This window comes from Geotrypetes seraphini, chromosome 10 (assembly GCF_902459505.1).
Source record: "Geotrypetes seraphini chromosome 10, aGeoSer1.1, whole genome shotgun sequence".
Taxonomy (NCBI): domain Eukaryota; kingdom Metazoa; phylum Chordata; class Amphibia; order Gymnophiona; family Dermophiidae; genus Geotrypetes; species Geotrypetes seraphini.
This window is the reverse complement of record NC_047093.1, coordinates 52,672,236-52,690,438: the sequence shown is the minus strand read 5'-3', so window position 1 is coordinate 52,690,438 and position 18,203 is coordinate 52,672,236. Positions and strand designations below refer to the sequence as shown.

The 18,203-nt window shown below is 43.6% G+C and overlaps 1 protein-coding gene across 9 annotated transcripts in view; it reads right to left on the bottom strand.

Moving 5' to 3' along the window:
- FUBP3 (far upstream element binding protein 3) overlaps positions 1-18,203 on the bottom strand; it is a 137,730-nt gene that overhangs the window by 32,627 nt on the left and 86,900 nt on the right. For all 9 annotated transcript variants that reach the window (XM_033961007.1, XM_033961002.1, XM_033961006.1 and 6 more), the window contains 2 exons: positions 10,896-10,953; positions 7,987-8,152 (listed from right to left, as the gene is read on the bottom strand). In XM_033961007.1, the coding sequence (XP_033816898.1) occupies positions 7,987-8,152; positions 10,896-10,953 (224 nt within the window). The remainder of the gene's footprint in view (positions 1-7,986; positions 8,153-10,895; positions 10,954-18,203) is intronic.

Genomic DNA, 18,203 nt, shown 5'->3' with positions numbered 1-18,203 from the left:
GTGTTACAGGTGGTGACTTCCTTAGATTGTATAACCAACCCCGTGGTCACCTGTAACACCACCAATGTTGTCTACATCATCCAGTGTCCGTGTGATCAGATTTATGTTGGAAGAACTCAGCGATCGATTAAAATACGGCTGAACGAACATAAATCTAGAGTCCATACAGAAACTGACACTGCACCTATTGTAAATCATTGGATAAAAAAACAACATTCCTGGTATGACATAAAATGGCGTATCATTGATTCTGTAAAAATAGGGAAGGAGGGTGGGAATTATAAAAAAGCTCTCAACATCAAAGAACAAAAATGGATTTTTATTTTAAATTCTTTATCTCCCCATGGATTGAATGAAGAAATCGATTGGATGTCGCTAGTCTGACCCCTTCAATGTTTTTTGTAATATTCTATATCACTTTGAATTTCTTCCGGTAAAAGGAAAATATATGACGCATCTCTTATTGAGATCATTACCATAGGGTTTAAATACCGGATCTGACGACAGACGCTCTCGTTCAGCATGATATCTTTTCGAATGGAGCGATTTCTACTATGTGCATGAGTAAATTGAATTAAACACGTATAGGTCTTGATTGGCCATTGTAAGAATGTTATATTATATTAATATACTAGGGTTTTCAAAGAATATCATAATTTTAGGAGTAATGTTTGATATTCAAATGTTTTGCAGAAACAATAGGGAGCCTCGACCCTGAGGAAAGCGTGTGAAACATGGACATGTTGGTGGAGGCGCTCCCCTGTATAAACTAGCAAGTTAAGTGAAATTATTTAAATTAACAATTGATGGATAAAAAAGAAAAATAATTAAAAAAGTATATATAGTTAAAAAGAAAAATAGATACGGTTTTGATCCAGTGAAGATCGGGGTTCGGTGAGTGTTGCTCACTTGAACCTGTGGGTAATTTCACCCTCTGAGGATCGAGTGTCTAACCCTCTCCTGATGACTTTTGGAGATTAATATCAAACTGGAACAATTTTTTCTTCATATGATACGGTTGATGTTTCCAGTTGTTTGCATAGCCACTATTTCATAGTTCTCCTTTCTTCAGTACCGGCAGCAATACAGTGAAGCAATGGAAGGGTAGGTTAAGCTGGTAGTCTAATTTAGGGGGTGCCTTGGAGGTGAGGGTTGGCTAGTTTGTTAGGAGGTAGGGAGGTGGGATGCTGGTAAGAAAAGACTGTTGGGGACCCAAGCCATGGTAATATAAGGTGCAGCAATTAAGGGTCATATATATGATGCCGACAACATGCTTATACTTAAACATTTTTTATTGATTTTTCATGAAAATAATACAAAAGCATAATAACAGTCTTACACAACTTATGTACCACACAGCAGAAATTCCCTCATCCAAATATTGCTCCCCCCTCCCCAAGGATAGGAACAACAATTTCAAGAAATTATTGCACAGCAAACAAGACAAAGAACAATGGTGCTACAATCGACAGAAGACTCAGAACAAGACAATGGATGTCTGGAAATTCAGAACACCAAATATATAAGGGAGGATAACAACCCACCCACCCTTCACTCCCATATAGACTGAGAAAGAAGAACCCCCCCCCCCCCGAGAAAAGCATACCACAACCGATGTCTCATGTCAATCAGCCAGTTTCAAAGCCAATACTATCACAAGGAATTCAAAATCTCACTGCGGGCTTGGACGATAAAGGCTGGCTTATAGGGATCCCAAATCTGAAGAAAATGTTTTTTACGTTTGCGGCTCAGTCTGGCCGCCCGCTGCTCAAATAGCAACAGGGTATGCAATCTATTTCTGCAATGCCAATAGGAAGGGAGGTCTCTCCCAACCCAAACAGAGAGGATCACCTTCTTCGCCAAAACTCCCACTTTACGTATAAATTGACATTGACCATGGAAAGAAAGGCAGAAGGCCTCATATTTGTCCAATAAGAAACCCGCTGCCAACAGCGGAATAGAACAATTAAGGTGGCTTTCCATATAGGATAAAATGACTCTCCACAATTGTTTGATTTTCAGGCAAGACCAAAAAGCATGAAAAAAAAAAAAAGGAGTGGACTTGTTGGGAACATTTCCAGTAAGTAGGGGAGGCAACTAATCCTGAAAAATAAACCTGTTGCTGTGTAAAATAAGCTCGATGAAGGACTCAATATTGGCATTCCCGAAGATCAGCACTAACAGAAACCTCAGAAATCCGTTTAATCAAAGCCAGGAGATTGAAAGAATCCTCCAGCAAACCTAACTCCCGGCACCATCAAGAGCGCAGTGCATCCCTGTTCACCGATGCAAAACATTTTTGCAAATCCTTATACAATCGCGAGACTGAGAAACCATTCTTCAGGTAGGGTTCTATAAGTTCTTGAAACCTGACATCAATGGACAATAAAAGATCAGAGGGATTCAGTGATCCCACATAATGTTGAAGCTGTTTATATGCAAGAAAGTCACCAACTGTAAACCACAACATTGCCATAGGACAGGCCAGGACCACATTTATCATCATTGTGTAAAACATGAGTCAGCAGTTGTATGTCATGAGAATATAGGCAGCAAAAACTGGCATTATCTAGCCATGGCTGAAATTGCAGATTACCAAGAATTGGTAAGTATTTAGTAACTCTTGGATTACCACCCCACACCCCAAGTAAAGAAGTCCAAGCCTTTTGGAAGAAGAGAAGGAACAGACTCCATTAGAAAAACTGAGATATTAAGGCCACAAGCGCCTGTATCAAGGATAAAATATTTCTGGGGGCAAAGAAAGCTGCTTCTAACTCCTTCGGAGAGAAGTCGTGACTGTCAGAAAACCAATCCCCCAAATATCGCGTCAGGTACGCAAGGTTATATAAGCGCATATTAGGGAGTCCCAGACCTCTCTGACACACGCCCTGCATAGATTTAAACGACAACTTGGACTTCTTCCCTCACCAACAGAATTTAGACAGTAAAGAATGCAATTTACCAATATCTCGTTTCAATAACCAAATAGGCAGGACCTGTAGCCATTTGGGAAAAAGTACCATGTCAAAAAATTGGACCCTGCCATACAATGAGTTAGGCAAAGGAAACCACCTTGCCAGACAATTCTCGGTATATCAAAGCAGAGGTTCTACATTACTATGATATAAAGTAGAGGTCCTAGCTGTGAGAATGATGTCCAAGTAGCGAAAGGATGAATTCGCTCATTGCAGGGGAAAGGAGCCAGGCCAGGAATTGCAGACCTGTGAAGAGGTAGCCAAAACTAGGGATTTATTGAAATTGAGTTTGAAACCAGATAAATCACCATATTCCAGGATACTCTCCATCAAATACGGTAAGGATATGTCAAGTTCCAAAAGATGTACTAAAAAGTCATCAGCAAAGGCAGAGATTTTAAATTCAGTGCAGCCTATTTGAATACCTCTGATATCTGCATTAAGGAGAATTTATTGGATCAACGGATCTAGAGTTAACGCGAAAAGGAGAGGAGATAGAGGGCAGCCCTGTCGTGTGCCCTGATGAATTGAAAAGGTGGGGGAGTGGACACCATTCACGGACCCCAGAAGGAAGCTTTAGGAGAATGATAAAGTACTTGAACTGGTGTTTGGAAATAGCCAACCAGGCCATAATGATCCGACTGAAAACATGAACTGCCAAGAAATCCTGTCAAATGCCTTTTCAATGTCAAAACTATTGAAAAGGATTGGAAGCTGCAGATGTTCAACATACTCCAAAGTAGCCAATATGGTTCTAATATTTTTAGCAATCGTACGACCCCAAACAAAGTCCACTTGTGGCTGAGCAATCAAAGATGGTAAGCAACAGGCCAATCTATTAGCTAAAATCTTAGCAAACAGTTTAGTTTCAACATTTTTAAGTGAAATAGGTCGATAAGAGGACGATTATAAGCATCTTTATCGGGCTTCAACAGCACTGTTATTTGAGCAGTGTTAAATGAATCCAGAAAACATCCAGTGTCCAGAAAAGCATTAAAAGTCCTATCCAATAGGAGAGAGATGCTCTCCCACAGCAATTTGTAAAATTCTAGCCTGTAACCATCAGGCCCTGGTGCTTTAAGCAAGACTCCTGCTTGAATAATGGAGAGGACCTCAGCTGCAGTAACAGGGGCATTGAGCATGAGTTGAGATTGTTCTGACAACTTGGACAAAGGTAAGTTATCGAGATAAAGCAGTTCCCTCCATTGTGCCCTCCTGTTTGGTATACAGGTTTTTGTAATATTCATAAAAGACATTATTGATTTCCTTATCTGTATGAACCAATCTATTGTTAGATGTATGCAGATGCAGAATGTTTTCAAACCCTCTGGAACGTCGCACTGCTCGAGCCAGAAAATCGTCACCTATGATTACCATGAAGATGTAATACACCAAAGATTTATTAATCCGGTCATGAATCAATTCTTGGAGGGCATGTTGCGAAGTCAACAATTGTGTTCTAAATGATTGGGAGGGGATGAGTACTATACTGTTGTTGGATTATCCGAAGATGATGTTCCAGATGCAGTATTTCTCAGTCCCTAGCCTTGGCTTGATGACAGGCATAGTCCATAATCGCTCCACTGAGAATTGCTTTAGCTGCTTCCCAATAAAGGATGGGATTGGAAAGATGTTCAGAATTATAGTATTCAGTACATCTTTCACTGAGAAACTCCTGGAATTTCGAATCTTTATATAAATGAAGCAGGAATTGCTAACAGAATGAACCTCTCTCATTCGGGTGAAACCGCAAGGTAAACGAGATCACTACATGATCAGAAATATCAAAACAGCCATTCAGCAGATTCAATTTTAGAGAAAAGAGAGTGAGAAACCAGCCAATAATCTATTTGCGACATGGATGCATGCGCCCTTGACAGATGCCATAAAGTCCTTCTCACCTGGATGAAATGTTCTCCAAAGGTCAATAACATCAAATGCAGAATAAAGCAACGGTAGTCCCTTACTAGGATGGACCTGTTCGTTCGGTAAGGGTTGGGATTTGTCAACAGAGGGGTCATATACACAATTGAAATCCCCCCCTAAGGATAGGAATATCATGCTGCTGAGCCAACAAGGAAATCAAGTTGACAAAAAACTTATGATCATATGAGTTGGGAGTGTGTATATATATATATATATATATATATATATATATATATATATATATATATATATATTACACAGAAGCAACGATTGGCGATTCAGGGTCACTTTAGCAATAATATAGCACTCTCTGTTGTCTACCCACTGTTGGTGGACTGTGAAGGAGAGCCCCTTGCATAGCAAAATCAGAACCCCTGCTTTTCTGTGATCTGCAGGTGTACCTAGTTGATGCCCTACCTACCATTTACAAAATTTAGCATGTTCAGTAGTTGACAAATGGGTTTCCTGAAGGAAACCTACATCCGCTTTAGAGCGGTTTAAGGCTTTCAATATCTTTTGGCATTTAATAGGTGAAGAAACCTCATTGACATTCCATGAAAAACAGCAGAGTGCCATTAGGCATTAAGTAAAGAAAAGTGGCTCCAAGAACAATGAACAAAAATATAAGTAAGGAGCAGACCATCCCAGCCTGTAGCCTGCTCCTCTCCGAACCCAAGCAAATGAGCTACATGTAGCCTAGTGATCCAGAACAAACATGAGTACATCGGTCACACAAAAGAAAATAATCCCCCAAAACCCCAAAAGCCATAATAGAAACCACCCCACTGCCCATATCCCAAATATCCAATTCTCCTGTAATATTCTCTTCCCCCCTGCATATCAGAAAACCCCATCCACAAGACCTATGAAAGGCCCGAGAGGCCTGTGGAATTCCCCCCTTCGCCTCCCCTCTAAGTGTCTATAACAGAAATAAAACAAAGAAGTCCCCTGCATACAAGTTTGCAACAATAGCAAATCCACTTTATAGACTCTATAACCAAGAAAGATACAGAGTGGTACCTTTGAGTGTGAAAGAAGACTGACTACGAACCCTGTGCAAAGTTGAACCGAAAATCCAATCAATATTCTATAGAATAGAACAAAAAGCAATCAGACCATCTTCCCATACGTGAAAGAAGCAGAATATAGGTCCTAGCAACACAGGCAGGCTCATTAACAAACACCCCAAAGTATTCCACAAGCTGCCCATATGAACTCACTCATACAACTCACAATATAACAAAACGTATATACATCCAGTACAGTCACACAGCCAAACAAGGCAAAGTGTGCTAAGCCTCAAAGATATAGGCTAGCAAAAGAAACAGTCAGTGTTAGCCCAGATCATTGAGCAACTGTTGAAAAGGAGTCCAAAAGTAGGATAGAACCAGTCCACAGCAGAGCGATCCTGGATTAAGGGAACCCACTTATTATAGGTGGAGAACAACGCAGGATTGGATCAGGTAGTAAAAGCTTCTCACAAAGTCAGGCATAGTGGAGGCACCCTCCCTTCCCCCCAGGCTCGATATCAATTTGGTGGTTATGTGCTGATAACTCCTGTGCGAACTTCAAGACAGCAGAGGCTTCAGTAAGAAAGTGAGTCTTCCCAGCCTGCTAAACCTGCAGCCGCGCTGGATACAAAAGTGCAAATTACACTTTCTTTTGGTGTAGCAAAGAACAAGCAAGGGTAAATTATTTCTGCTTAGTCAGGACCGTTGATGAAAAATCTTGAAAACAGAATCATAGCATTTTTGTATGTCAAGGAATCCACAGCCCTCCATGCCCGGAGAATATCTTGTTTATGAGCTGAATTCAGCAGTTTCAATACAACCATTCAGGCCTTTGAGCACAGCTCATGCAGTTGGCCAATCCAATGTGCCCGTTCAATTTGTAAAAGGCTATGGGGCAATTGCAGCTTTAAAGTCTGCGAAAGCCATATCACCAAAAAAGGACGGAGCTCATCGTTCTTTATAGATTCTGGTAGACCTACCAAGCAAAGATTTACCCTTCAGGATTGACTCTCTAAATCATCAATTTTTGTTTCCAGGTTGCCCGAAGGTGACGATCTTCTTCACGCTGTTTCACGTGGTCTTCCAAATCTGAAAGGTGATAGGAGGTAAGGCCACCGTGCATAGTCTCTAGATGATTGTCCACTGCATCCAATTTATCCACTATCAGTTGTAGTTTGGTGGTAAGGGAGCCCTCTAGAATCGACTGCACCTCGTGGACCACCTCAGCCACCCATGTTGAACTGATAGAGGGCTACAGGGCTGAATTGCCTTCTGCCATTTTAGAATTTCCAGCACAGGCCCAATCTCCTCCACATCAGGGTACTTTAGATGACATGAGGTAGAAACTCCTGGTCTGAAAGGGTATGTTGGATCTTGAGATACTGCTGGGCAGCTCCATAGTAATTTAAATGCAGTTTGCCAGGGAAAATAAAATGAAAACAGAGAGGAGGCTCAGGAGCTCATACCATCAATGTCCGCTCAGCAGCTTGATATCACGTGACCCGATACAACATGCTTATTAGTGGAGGTGTGAGGGGGCTGCTTCCTCTAGTAATGCATAATGGCACATTAAAGCCTTCTTTATCAAGCTTTATTTTCGCTAAATGGGAAAACAATCTTAGTAAATCAGGTCCTAAATGATCTGTGGTACACCTTTCTTTTGTGTGGGGGTAGGGTGGTAGAAGAGGGGCCTGGATTGGAAAACACAGTGACAAGAGATCTCAGTGGCTGGCTTTTAGATTGTTATAAAATTTGCCAAGGCTTGACTATTAAACGCTGCTCCAATATTCAACCCTAGAGTGCTGAAATGTTGCTGCCAATACAATCTCTCTGTCCAGATGTGAGAACAAAGTGGTAGCACCCTCCTGCCCTAAAATCATCCCCTTATGCAGGCAAATAACAGTTCTGGTCCTCTCACATCTTCCTCTACTATACATAACAGGCTTGCCTATAATTGCTGAAAAATGAAAGCAACGTTGCTTGGAGGCTTTAATGAATCTTATTATAAAGCTGCAGCAAGACATGGACCTGGACCTCAAAGGGCTTGGTCCCTGCTGAGTGAGCAGGAGCAGTACCTGAAGCTGTTTGATTGTCTCTCCTCCTTTGCCTATCACCAAGCCCACTTTGGATGCTGGAATTAATATTTCCTGGATTGTGCAGTTGCTGTCCATGTCACTGTGCAGGAAACCAGGCCCATTCCGACAGCGATCTACAATCTGTCCCAAGAGACGCTTTGCCTGTCTTTAGGATGGAAAGTAAATACTGGTAAACACAAAAACTATGATCTACATACAGAGTGTGTAACCTAACAATAAAATAAAGCTATACGGGCATCTGGTATGAGACTAATGTCATGACATGTGTAAGACTGGCAATGGTCAAACAGCATAATCGGTGTCAGGTCAAAAGCGCGCCGGGACAAAGGCGCGAGCAGACAACTGAGCGCAGCGCGGAGGCGTGCGCCGAAGAAAAAGACTGTTTTTAGGGGCTACGACGGGGGGTGTGGGGGGGAACCCCCCCACTTTACTTTATACAGATCGCGCCGTGTTGTGGGGGGTTGTAACTCCCCACATTTTACTGAAAACTTCACTTTTTCCCTGTTTTTAGGGAAAAAGTTACGTTTTCACTAAAATGTGGGGGGTTACAACCCCCCAAACCCCCCACAACGCCGCCACGATCTGTATTAAGTAAAGTGGGGGGGGGGGGCTCCCCAGCAAAACCCCCCATCACAGCCCCTAAAAACAGTCTTTTTCTTTGGCGCGTGCCTCCGTCTTGCGCTCAGTTGTCGGCGCGCGCCTTTGTCTTCCGCGTTACTGTCTATGAACCGCATAATCTCTTGCCAGAAAATATATAGGAGAGAAGAGTCTATTAGCAACAGCACAAAGACAAGAGAATTGATCTAACCGGGATGCTATGTATTAAGGACACAACTGCTGGTCCTACTAATCATTTTGATTTTCGTTACCACCTACTTTTTAATGATACCTTTTTATTAAGGACTGAATATCTGGGCCTATTGTTCTATATAGCCAAGCTTAATATATTAAACACCTTGCATTTCATTAGTCCACAGTACATCAGTAAAATTGTACTAACTGAAGGAAAGAAATCTGCGCTACACCAGTATAGGAAGTACTGGTGATAAATTAGGATTTTCTGTTTATTAAACATTTTATTTACCATGGAAAGATGAGAAAAATATCCAAGTAGTGGATTTTGATCCCACTGACCTAAGTAATACCTAACATGTTCTGGGGTCATTCGATATAGGCAAGCTGTAGCATGATTAGCATGCATGACATCTCAGATATGTCATGAGATGAGACTTCAGTTACCTAAGCATCAAAATTCTCCTATTCTTCCACTGTATCTACACTCTGCTTGTTTTTCTTTTAAAAGCCCAATGTTAAGGTAGTGCAAAGGATGTACTACTTTAACGGAGAATGTTACATGTGTGAGAATACAACACTAGTACCATCCAAGTCAACAACTGTTCTATTCAAAATATGATTTTTAAAATAGAATGTTTTTCAGCCACACTTTCTTTGGTTTTGCTCATGAGTTACTCCTGTTCTCTTGTTTAAAAAAAAAAAAAAAAAGCAAATGCTTTGAAATAACCTAAATGGAGTGCTGCCTTATATATGCTTATTATGGCTTCTGTGCTCACAGCAGCCTGGCAGAATTGAGGAGTTTTGAAAATCTCCTGAGATAATGGAAGCAGAGTGAATCCATATATCTGTAGTGAGGCTGAGCTCTGGTTCCAGGAAGTGGCTCTGAGAACAGACTGGAAACAGCTGAAGAGCACAGAGGTAGTACATTATAAGCTTTGTTCCTGGGGATTAAACTCCTATGCCTTAGGTACCTCAGGCAAGGGCTCTTTGGGGCCTAGTAGTAAAAGCATAGAACTGTGTGAAAGCAGAGACCAAGGTATGAATTCCATCTCTGCCTCTGTAGCACCATGAAGTGGCTGAGTTTCATTCCACCTTTTGCTCTCCAGCTTATTTTGACTACTTTGCTGCATATAAGAACATAAGAACATAAGAAATGCCTCCGCTGGGTCAGACCTAAGGTCCATCGCGCCCAGCAGTCCGCTCACGCGGCGGCCCATCAGGTCCAGGACCTGTGCAGTAATCTTTTATCTATACCCCTCTATCCCCTTTTCCAGCAGGAAATTGTCCAATCCTTTCTTAAACCCCAGTACCGTTCGCTGCCCTATAACGTCCTCTGGAAGCGCATTCCAGGTGTCCACCACACGTTGGGTAAAGAAGAACTTCCTAGCATTTGTTTTGAATCTGTCCCCTTTCAACTTTTCCGAATGCCCTCTTGTTTTTTTATGTTCTGAAAGTTTGAAGAATCTGTCCCTCTCTACTCTCTCTATGCCCTTCATGATCTTGTAAGTCTCTATCATATCCCCTCTAAGTCTTCTCTTCTCCAGGGAAAAGAGACCCAGTTTCTCCAATCTCTCAGCGTATGAAAGGTTTTCCATCCCCTTAATCAGTCTTGTCGCTCTCCTCTGAACTCTCTCGAGTAACACCATATCCTTCTTAAGGTATGGTGACCAATACTGGACGCAGTACTCAAGATGCGGACGCACCATTGCCCGGTACAGCGGCAGGATAACTTCTTTCGTTCTTGTTGTAATACCCTTCTTGATTATCCCCAGCATTTTATTCGCTCTCTTGGCGGCCGCTACGCACTGTGCCGTCGGCTTCATTGTCATGTCCACCATTACCCCCAAGTCCCTTTCTTGGGTACTCTCATTCAATAACATCCCTCCCATCGTATAGCTGTGCCTCGGGTTTCTGATTCCCACATGCAATACTTTACATTTCTCAACATTGAACTTCATCTGCCATCTCTCTGCCCATTCTCCCAATTTGTCCAAGTCCCTTTGCAATTTTTCACATACACTGTAAAGATCAGGTAATTCTCATGGGGGATGGAGGAGCAGAGAGAGATCAGGTATAAAATGTAAGAAACTTACTCTATGCTCTCAGAGGTTCCAGTCAGCATACAGGGTCTCTCTGGCATCCCACCACCGTCTGTAACCAAAAAAAGAGCAGGTGAATGTAATGAACTGGAGCACACCTCATCATACAGCCTCACATCTCAAGGAAGAAATACAGCTGCAGACTGAGAACCATGGAAGTCAGGATTCAAATCCCATTTCTTATGAGGTCATCCTCAATTGCCTCAAAATGAAAGATTAGGTTCTTACCTCAATAATCTTCTTTCTAGTAAACGTACACTCTATTCCTGAACTTGTGGGTAATCAACCTCTTCTTACGGGGAAACTCTTGTAGGGAGCTTCATTTGCATTCTTTTTGCACCTCCTCCCCTACCTATGGGCTGTCCTTCAACTCCTCAGTGCATAACTAAGCAGTCAACTCTGGAGAGTAAACAGAAGAGGGAGGGTACAGGGCATCTCCCAGAGAAACATGTCTGTTCTGCTCATATCATGAAACACATCAGCAAACATATAACAGATAACCAAACATTTGAAATACATAACAAGGTGAAAAACAAACAAGCCACCAACTTGAGCGTGACCTACACTAAGCGTGTGGGAGATATGTATAGATACTCCCTGGATACTTCAATGCAGTAGCTACTGCCACTATTCTTGTCAAGGCTGGACCGAAGAAACAAAATGTCTGAATTGTCAGGTCTTATTGAGGCAGGAAACAGGTGAATTCCAGCCAGCAGGGTAAGGGGGAATAGAACCATCATCTTCCTTCCCTGCCCCGCGGACCCAGCTTCAGGCTTTTGCTCTGCCTGGCGGATCTTCAGCCCTTTAAAGGGCCATCAAAGGAGCACTGTTTGAGTTTTCCAGCCGACAGGGTAAGGAGGAAGGGAACCACCATCTTCCCTCCCTACACCACCAGCTTTGGGGCTTTTTGCTCCGCCCCCAGACAGAGCCCGGCTGATCCTCAGCCCTTTAAAGGGTCAACAGATAGGTGGGCCCCTCCTGCTAGCAGGCCCCGCCAAAAGGGCCCTTTGTGCGGACTGAAGAGGACTGTACAGGAACAGCATCCCCCAAGAAACACCATCCCCAAGACACCTCCCCAAGAAAAAGACAGAACTCAAAATTCTGCCACCGAAAATCCTATACTAGCAAGGTAGCCCAACAACCAGTCCAACCAATGCCCCCTACTGCCTCAACAGACTCCATAGAGTACACTACAGCCAGATACATAGACGAAACCGCGCGGACAATTGAGGCAGACAATCGCGCGCAGGACGTCAGCACACTGGATTCAAACACTATTTTACAGCGGTCCAAGAGTGTGTGTCTGTGGAACCCCCCACTTTACTAAGAAATATTGGCATTCCCGTTGGGGTGGTGGTGTTGGGCGGGGGGAACCCCCCATTATAAAGGAAACAGCCTTTTCCCTCTTTTCTAGGGAAAAATTACAGTTAGGCCTAACGAAAAAAACTCTTCGCAGACTCCAGCTTATCCAGAACACTGCGGCTAAGCTGATTTTTGCTAAACGCAAATATGACCACGTCTCCCCTCTACTTACCAATCTTCACTGGCTCCCAGTACTTTCCAGAATTCATTTCAAATGCTCCTGCCTGGCTTTCAAGATCATTCACGGCATCCTTCCGCCCCTAATCCCTCTATCCTTCCTCGCCCCGACACCAACTACCACCAGATCTGCCCACAGACATAAACTATCCTTCCCCTCTCTACACGGCATCCTCCACGCAGGTAAACTGGGTAGATCCCTCCTCTCTAAAATCACCGGCCTCTGGAACGACCTCACTGTCCCGCTGCGGAACCTGGACTCCCTCCAACTATTCCGAAAACAACTGAAAACCTGGCTTTTCTCTAGCATATAATAATCTCTTCTCCTGATTACATCCCCTCTTTTTATGCTTTGTAAACTCTTTCTCTTCTCTCTTCCCATATTTTTTAAACTCTGTAAACCGTGTCGAGCTCCACTTCAGTGGAGAAGATGCGGTATATAAACCTAAGGCTTAGTTTAGTTTAGTTTCCTCTGTAATGGGGGGGTTTCCCCCCACTCCAAACTAACTTAGGATAGGGACACAAATAATCACCATTTATCTCAAAATGCACCCTAAATAGAACATTCAAGGGTCTTATGGGACACTGCAAGGCCACCCACACATCACACATACACCCACAGTCTGAAAAAAATAAGACAGAGAAAAAAAAGTGGAGAAAAAGCTTCAGTTAAGCTTCATACGGCTAAAATAAACTCCACTTATGTGTCTTCACTATATCAAAAACAGTGGTGAAAAAATGAGGCACAGTAGCAGCCCCCCAAAAAATCTCACATCCAGCACGCCAAAATCTCACATACAAACATTGTTTGAAAAAGGATTGCAGTCCAGAGGCAGTCAGAAATACTGCAACTTGAGCAAGGAAAAAAGAAAAACTTAGCTGTCCATGAAGTTCCAGCTGTCTCCAATCAGGCTTATTCACAAGCCCCACTACCCAGGTCTCATGGATAAGCAGCCCACCCGACGGGGGAATCTCTGTTTCGCTCTTGCTGCGTCAGGGGTGAAAAACTTCCTGCATCAAAGGCAATCCACCATGACCCCAGTGCAATCCTCCACAACTTTCACAGTCAATGCAAAAATGGCTCCCCCCACCCCAACAGTTCTAAGTAAAGTGGGGGGTTCCCCCCACACCCCCTCGGACCACTGTAAAATAGTGTTTTGAATCCAGCGCACTGACGTCCTGCATGTGATTGTCTGCCCTCAATTGTCCGCATGTGATTGTCTCGTGCAGTTTTGACTCGTCACCACACAGCAATGAAGGGACTCCATACGCTTCTCATTCTCTTCCTAACCCTTTCCAGCCTAACAGTAGCCAAGCTAATTCAACCTGTCAGCAGAACCTTCCCTGCATGGTTCCCTAACTACAACATACTTAGACACTATGAAACCCCCTGGCAAACAAATCCACACTTCACAGACCAGTCCACCCTAACTCACACTTCCATCCCACATACAAAAAGAAACCCAGATCTCCCAATAAAAACCCCTCCCAAACCTGAAACACATCCTCACAACTCACCAACATGCATACAAAAGTGTAGCTATCCCTATACCATCACCTACATCAATGCCAGATCGGTGGTACTACTGAACAAACTAATAACTACCAACAACCTAGGCCTTGCCTTCTTCTTGGAAACCTGGTTCAGGGACAAAGCCAGCCCAGAATTGACCCAGCTCTGCCCACAGGTTATAGTATTATGCAAACACCTAGACCAGGAAAATGAGGAGGCTGTCTGGTCATAATCTATAAAAGCTTCTTCATCATCACCTTAACTGACTCCTCAATCCTACCCGACATTGAATATATGGCATGCAAGCTGGAAGATAAAGCCAGCATTTATTCTAGCAGCATTGGTATTTTACTAGTCTACTGCCCTCCTGGGCCACGATCATCAAACGACACCAAATTACAAGAAATTATTTCAAAACCTCACAGTTTGTTATGCATAATATATCACACCTTGCATGCAAGCTCAGTTGAACCTCTCATAAGCCTTTTCATCAATTTACACGGCTAGTCATTATAGATGATGTAAACATATCTTTAGAACTAAAGGATAATGCTACTCCCATCTTCTAAAGCAGTGTATCTAAAACTGTATGTCAAGGCACATTAGTGTGCCTCCTGAGATTTCAGGTGTGCTGCAGTACACTGGGGAGGAGGAGAGGCACTGGTGCCAACTGACTGCCTACAGGACGTGCCTCTCGTGGTGAGAGGCACGTCCTGTAGGCAATCAGTGGGCACCAGCACCTATCCTTCTCTCTGGCCCTCTTCCCTTCTGGCACCCCCCACTGGCATCTCGGGGCCTGTGCCTGGAGAGCCTTCACACACATGCGGACATTGACATGATGATGTCACACATGCGAGTTATGTCATCATGGCGATTTCCATGCATTTCCAGGTGCCTCGAGCCATGGCCACTACTGCGGCTCGAGAAAGTTTGCAGGGCACTGCCCTAAAAGAATAAAGTACAAGCGCAGATTCAATTCGCTCATCACCTACATCGGCACAAAAACCTGAAACAGTCTCCTAACAATCAACAAAATGGAATCCTGCTATCTTGGATTTCAAAAGAAACTAAAGACTCTTCTCTTCGAGACAATATACTCCACTGACAATCAACAGCTTGTTCGAACTCAAAAGATCTTTTCCCCATTCCAATGTAAACTGTATTTCTAATATCTCCTCAATGCTTATCCAATGTAAATCATACTTCAAATATCTCCTCTTTGCTTCCGCGCAGAGGTCTCTTCACCTCTCCCTCTCTTCTTCCTGGTTAATGTCCCCTTTCTCCTTTTTCCATTATCTGTTTGCTTAACACCCAAATTGTACATCGCCTTGAACCTATTTAGGTATAGAGCAACTCACAAATTGTAGATTAGATTCGATAAATTCACAGCTGACAGGGCAGGCTTCAGGAATAGAGCATATGACTACTAGAAAGAAGATTATCAAAGTAATTAACTAATCTTTCATTCTAGTACGACAGACACACTTTTCCTGAACCTGTGGGACACAACAAAACAGTTCCTCAAGTTTAGGGTAAAACAGATGAGCCTGCCGCCAGAATCCAAATGTGGAGATCCTGTTTGAATCCAAATGTGGAGATCCTCTTTGGCTGCCATGTCTACTCTGTAAAACATTGTGAATGTATGTAGAGAAGACCAAGTGAGATCTCTTCTGGTGAAACCACAGAGGATTCCACCCACTAGGAAGCAACGCCTCTCGTGAAATGTGCCTTCACAGATATAGACAAACGCTTTCCATTTCCGTTATAGGTGGAAGAAATGGCCATACGGATCCATCTTGAAATTGTTTCTTTAGATGCCGGCTGACCTTTACAGGTTGTTCCAGCCAACACAAACAGATGATCTGACAATTGAAATTCATTCATTCTAAATACCACAGTAAGAATCTGCGCACATCCAATGATTTTGACACCTGATCATGCTTACTCAAACCAGAAGGTGTGTAGGCAGGCAAGCATACTTCCTGGTTGATGTGAAAGCTAGAAATCACTTTTGGCAAGAAAAATGGGACTGTGTGCAAGATCACGTGTGGATTCATAATCCTAGGAAAAGGATCTCTGCAGGACAAAGCCTGAAGTTCCAACACTCTCTGGGCGGAGATAATCGCCACCAAAACCATCATCTTGATAGTAAGATCTGCTTTGTTCTGTAAGGCGCTCCCTAACTCAAGGAACACTAGGTGGCTGAACCAAAATTCCAAGTAGTTGATCACTTCCTTCTGGGATGGGGACCAGCGTCCCTGAACTGAATGTTTCTCGCAATGTACTCCTCAGCCATAAAGGCTGGCGTTCCTCATCAGGATGTGGAGGGGAACTCCTCTGGTGAGAGAGAGAGAGAGAGAGGATTCTACCATGAGACCAGAATGTGACAAGCTTCTGCTGTCTAAGGAAACTGCTGGTGCAGTGGATCCATCTGTGGGCACCATTGGGAAAGGAGAACCTCTTGGAGTAGATGTTAAGTACGCCCTTGCCCAGGGGACTATGTTCATGGTCGCAACCATTGACCCCAGAACCTGCAAGTACTGCCAGGCCATCAGAATGGGCTTGCTCTGAAACTCCCGTATCTAATGCAGAAGCTTTTCTCTGTGGGCATTCAGAAGGAATATTTTATTTTCCCCCATCTCGAACTGGACTCCCAGGTATTCCAGATTCTGTGTTAGTTCTAGGTGGCTCTTCCAGAAGTTGACTACCCAGCTAAACTTCTGCAGCAATTTGAATCATTCGGTAAATTACTAGTTTGCCCTTGGATTCGGAATGGGCTCTGATTTGCAGATGGATTTGTTGCTCATCCTGCAACCACCACCATTACTTTGGTGAAGATCCGTGGTTACCTTGGCCAGCACAAAGGGCAAAAGCTGTGAATTGGAAGTGTTGCTCTAACACATGGAACTGCAAATACTTCCTGTGATCTGGAAAAAATGGAAATGTGTAGATAGGCCTCCATCAAATCCAGGGAGACAAGAAACTCCCCTGGCACCACAGATACAATCACCAACCTCATCGTTTCCATTTGGAAACGAGATATCTTGAGGGTCGTATTCACCACTTTGAGGTCTAGAATCGGCCTCTAGTCTTCGGAGCCTCAATTGGGCACAATAAAATATATCTAGTATCTGCCATAGCCCGAGTCTTTCTCTGGTATAGGCTCTATGGCTTCCAGATGTAGCAATCTTTGCACTGTCACTCTGACTTTGGCTACTTTTTTTGGCTTCCCTGCCAGGAAGGAAGGGAATGAAAGAACTTTAGGTTGTACCCCTCCCATATAATGTCCAGCATCCAGCGATCTGTGGTGGTATTCGCCCACACTCCCAAATAGGCCATCAACCTCCCTCTGATGCGTGGAGGATCGGCTGAGTGTGGCATCATAACTGCTTCTTTGGAGCTGTGGCGGAGAGGGATCCTGAAAATTGAGGGCACTTGGCCCCTCCAAATCTTTGTCTAGAGGTCTGAACAATCTCTGATCCGAAGGCCCTCCTGAGAACTGGCAATAGCATCTGGAGGTCTGAAAATTTCCTCGACCTGACCCTCTAGGGACAATGATTTTGGCTTATAGTCCTGCACACTGGCCATTAAGATTAGGCCTCTCCCAGTAACTGGCCCTTGAACAGCAATTTGCTCAGGGCCACCTTCAAGGAGGAATCCCCTGCCCACCGTCTCATCCATAGCATCCTGCGGATGGAAATGGAGTAAGCCAACATCTTTCTCATGACTCTGAAAAGTTTATGCAGAGTATCAGCCACGTAGTACATGCCAGTCATTAAAAACTGAAGTGCTTTGTCTATGATAGTGTCCAGATCGTGGTGCAACTTAAATGGCAAGCTCGGGGAACAAAGGATGCTGCCGCAACTGCTTTTAATCTTGAGGCTGCAGCCTCAAAGAGCTTTTTGTGCACAAAATCTAATCTGCAGTCCTAGGCATCCTTCAATACCACACCGCCTTCACTGGAAAAGGTGGTACTTTTTGTAACCTATGTTACCAGTGAATTGACCTTTGGTGGAATAAAAACCTGGTTAAATGCAGCATTCATTGGATAGAGCTCTGACCACCCAAAGAGGCCCCTCCTGAACCTCCCAATGATCCATAAGCATTTTCGTAATGTCTTGATTTGAGGAAAAGCAAGAGGTCTATGCCTTGGTGCTGCTCCTAAGTGAGCACTGTGTGGCAGAGGACTGAGAAGCTTCTAGCTTCAATTCCTGGAGGGAAACAGCCTGCGCATAGTTTAAACAGCCTGC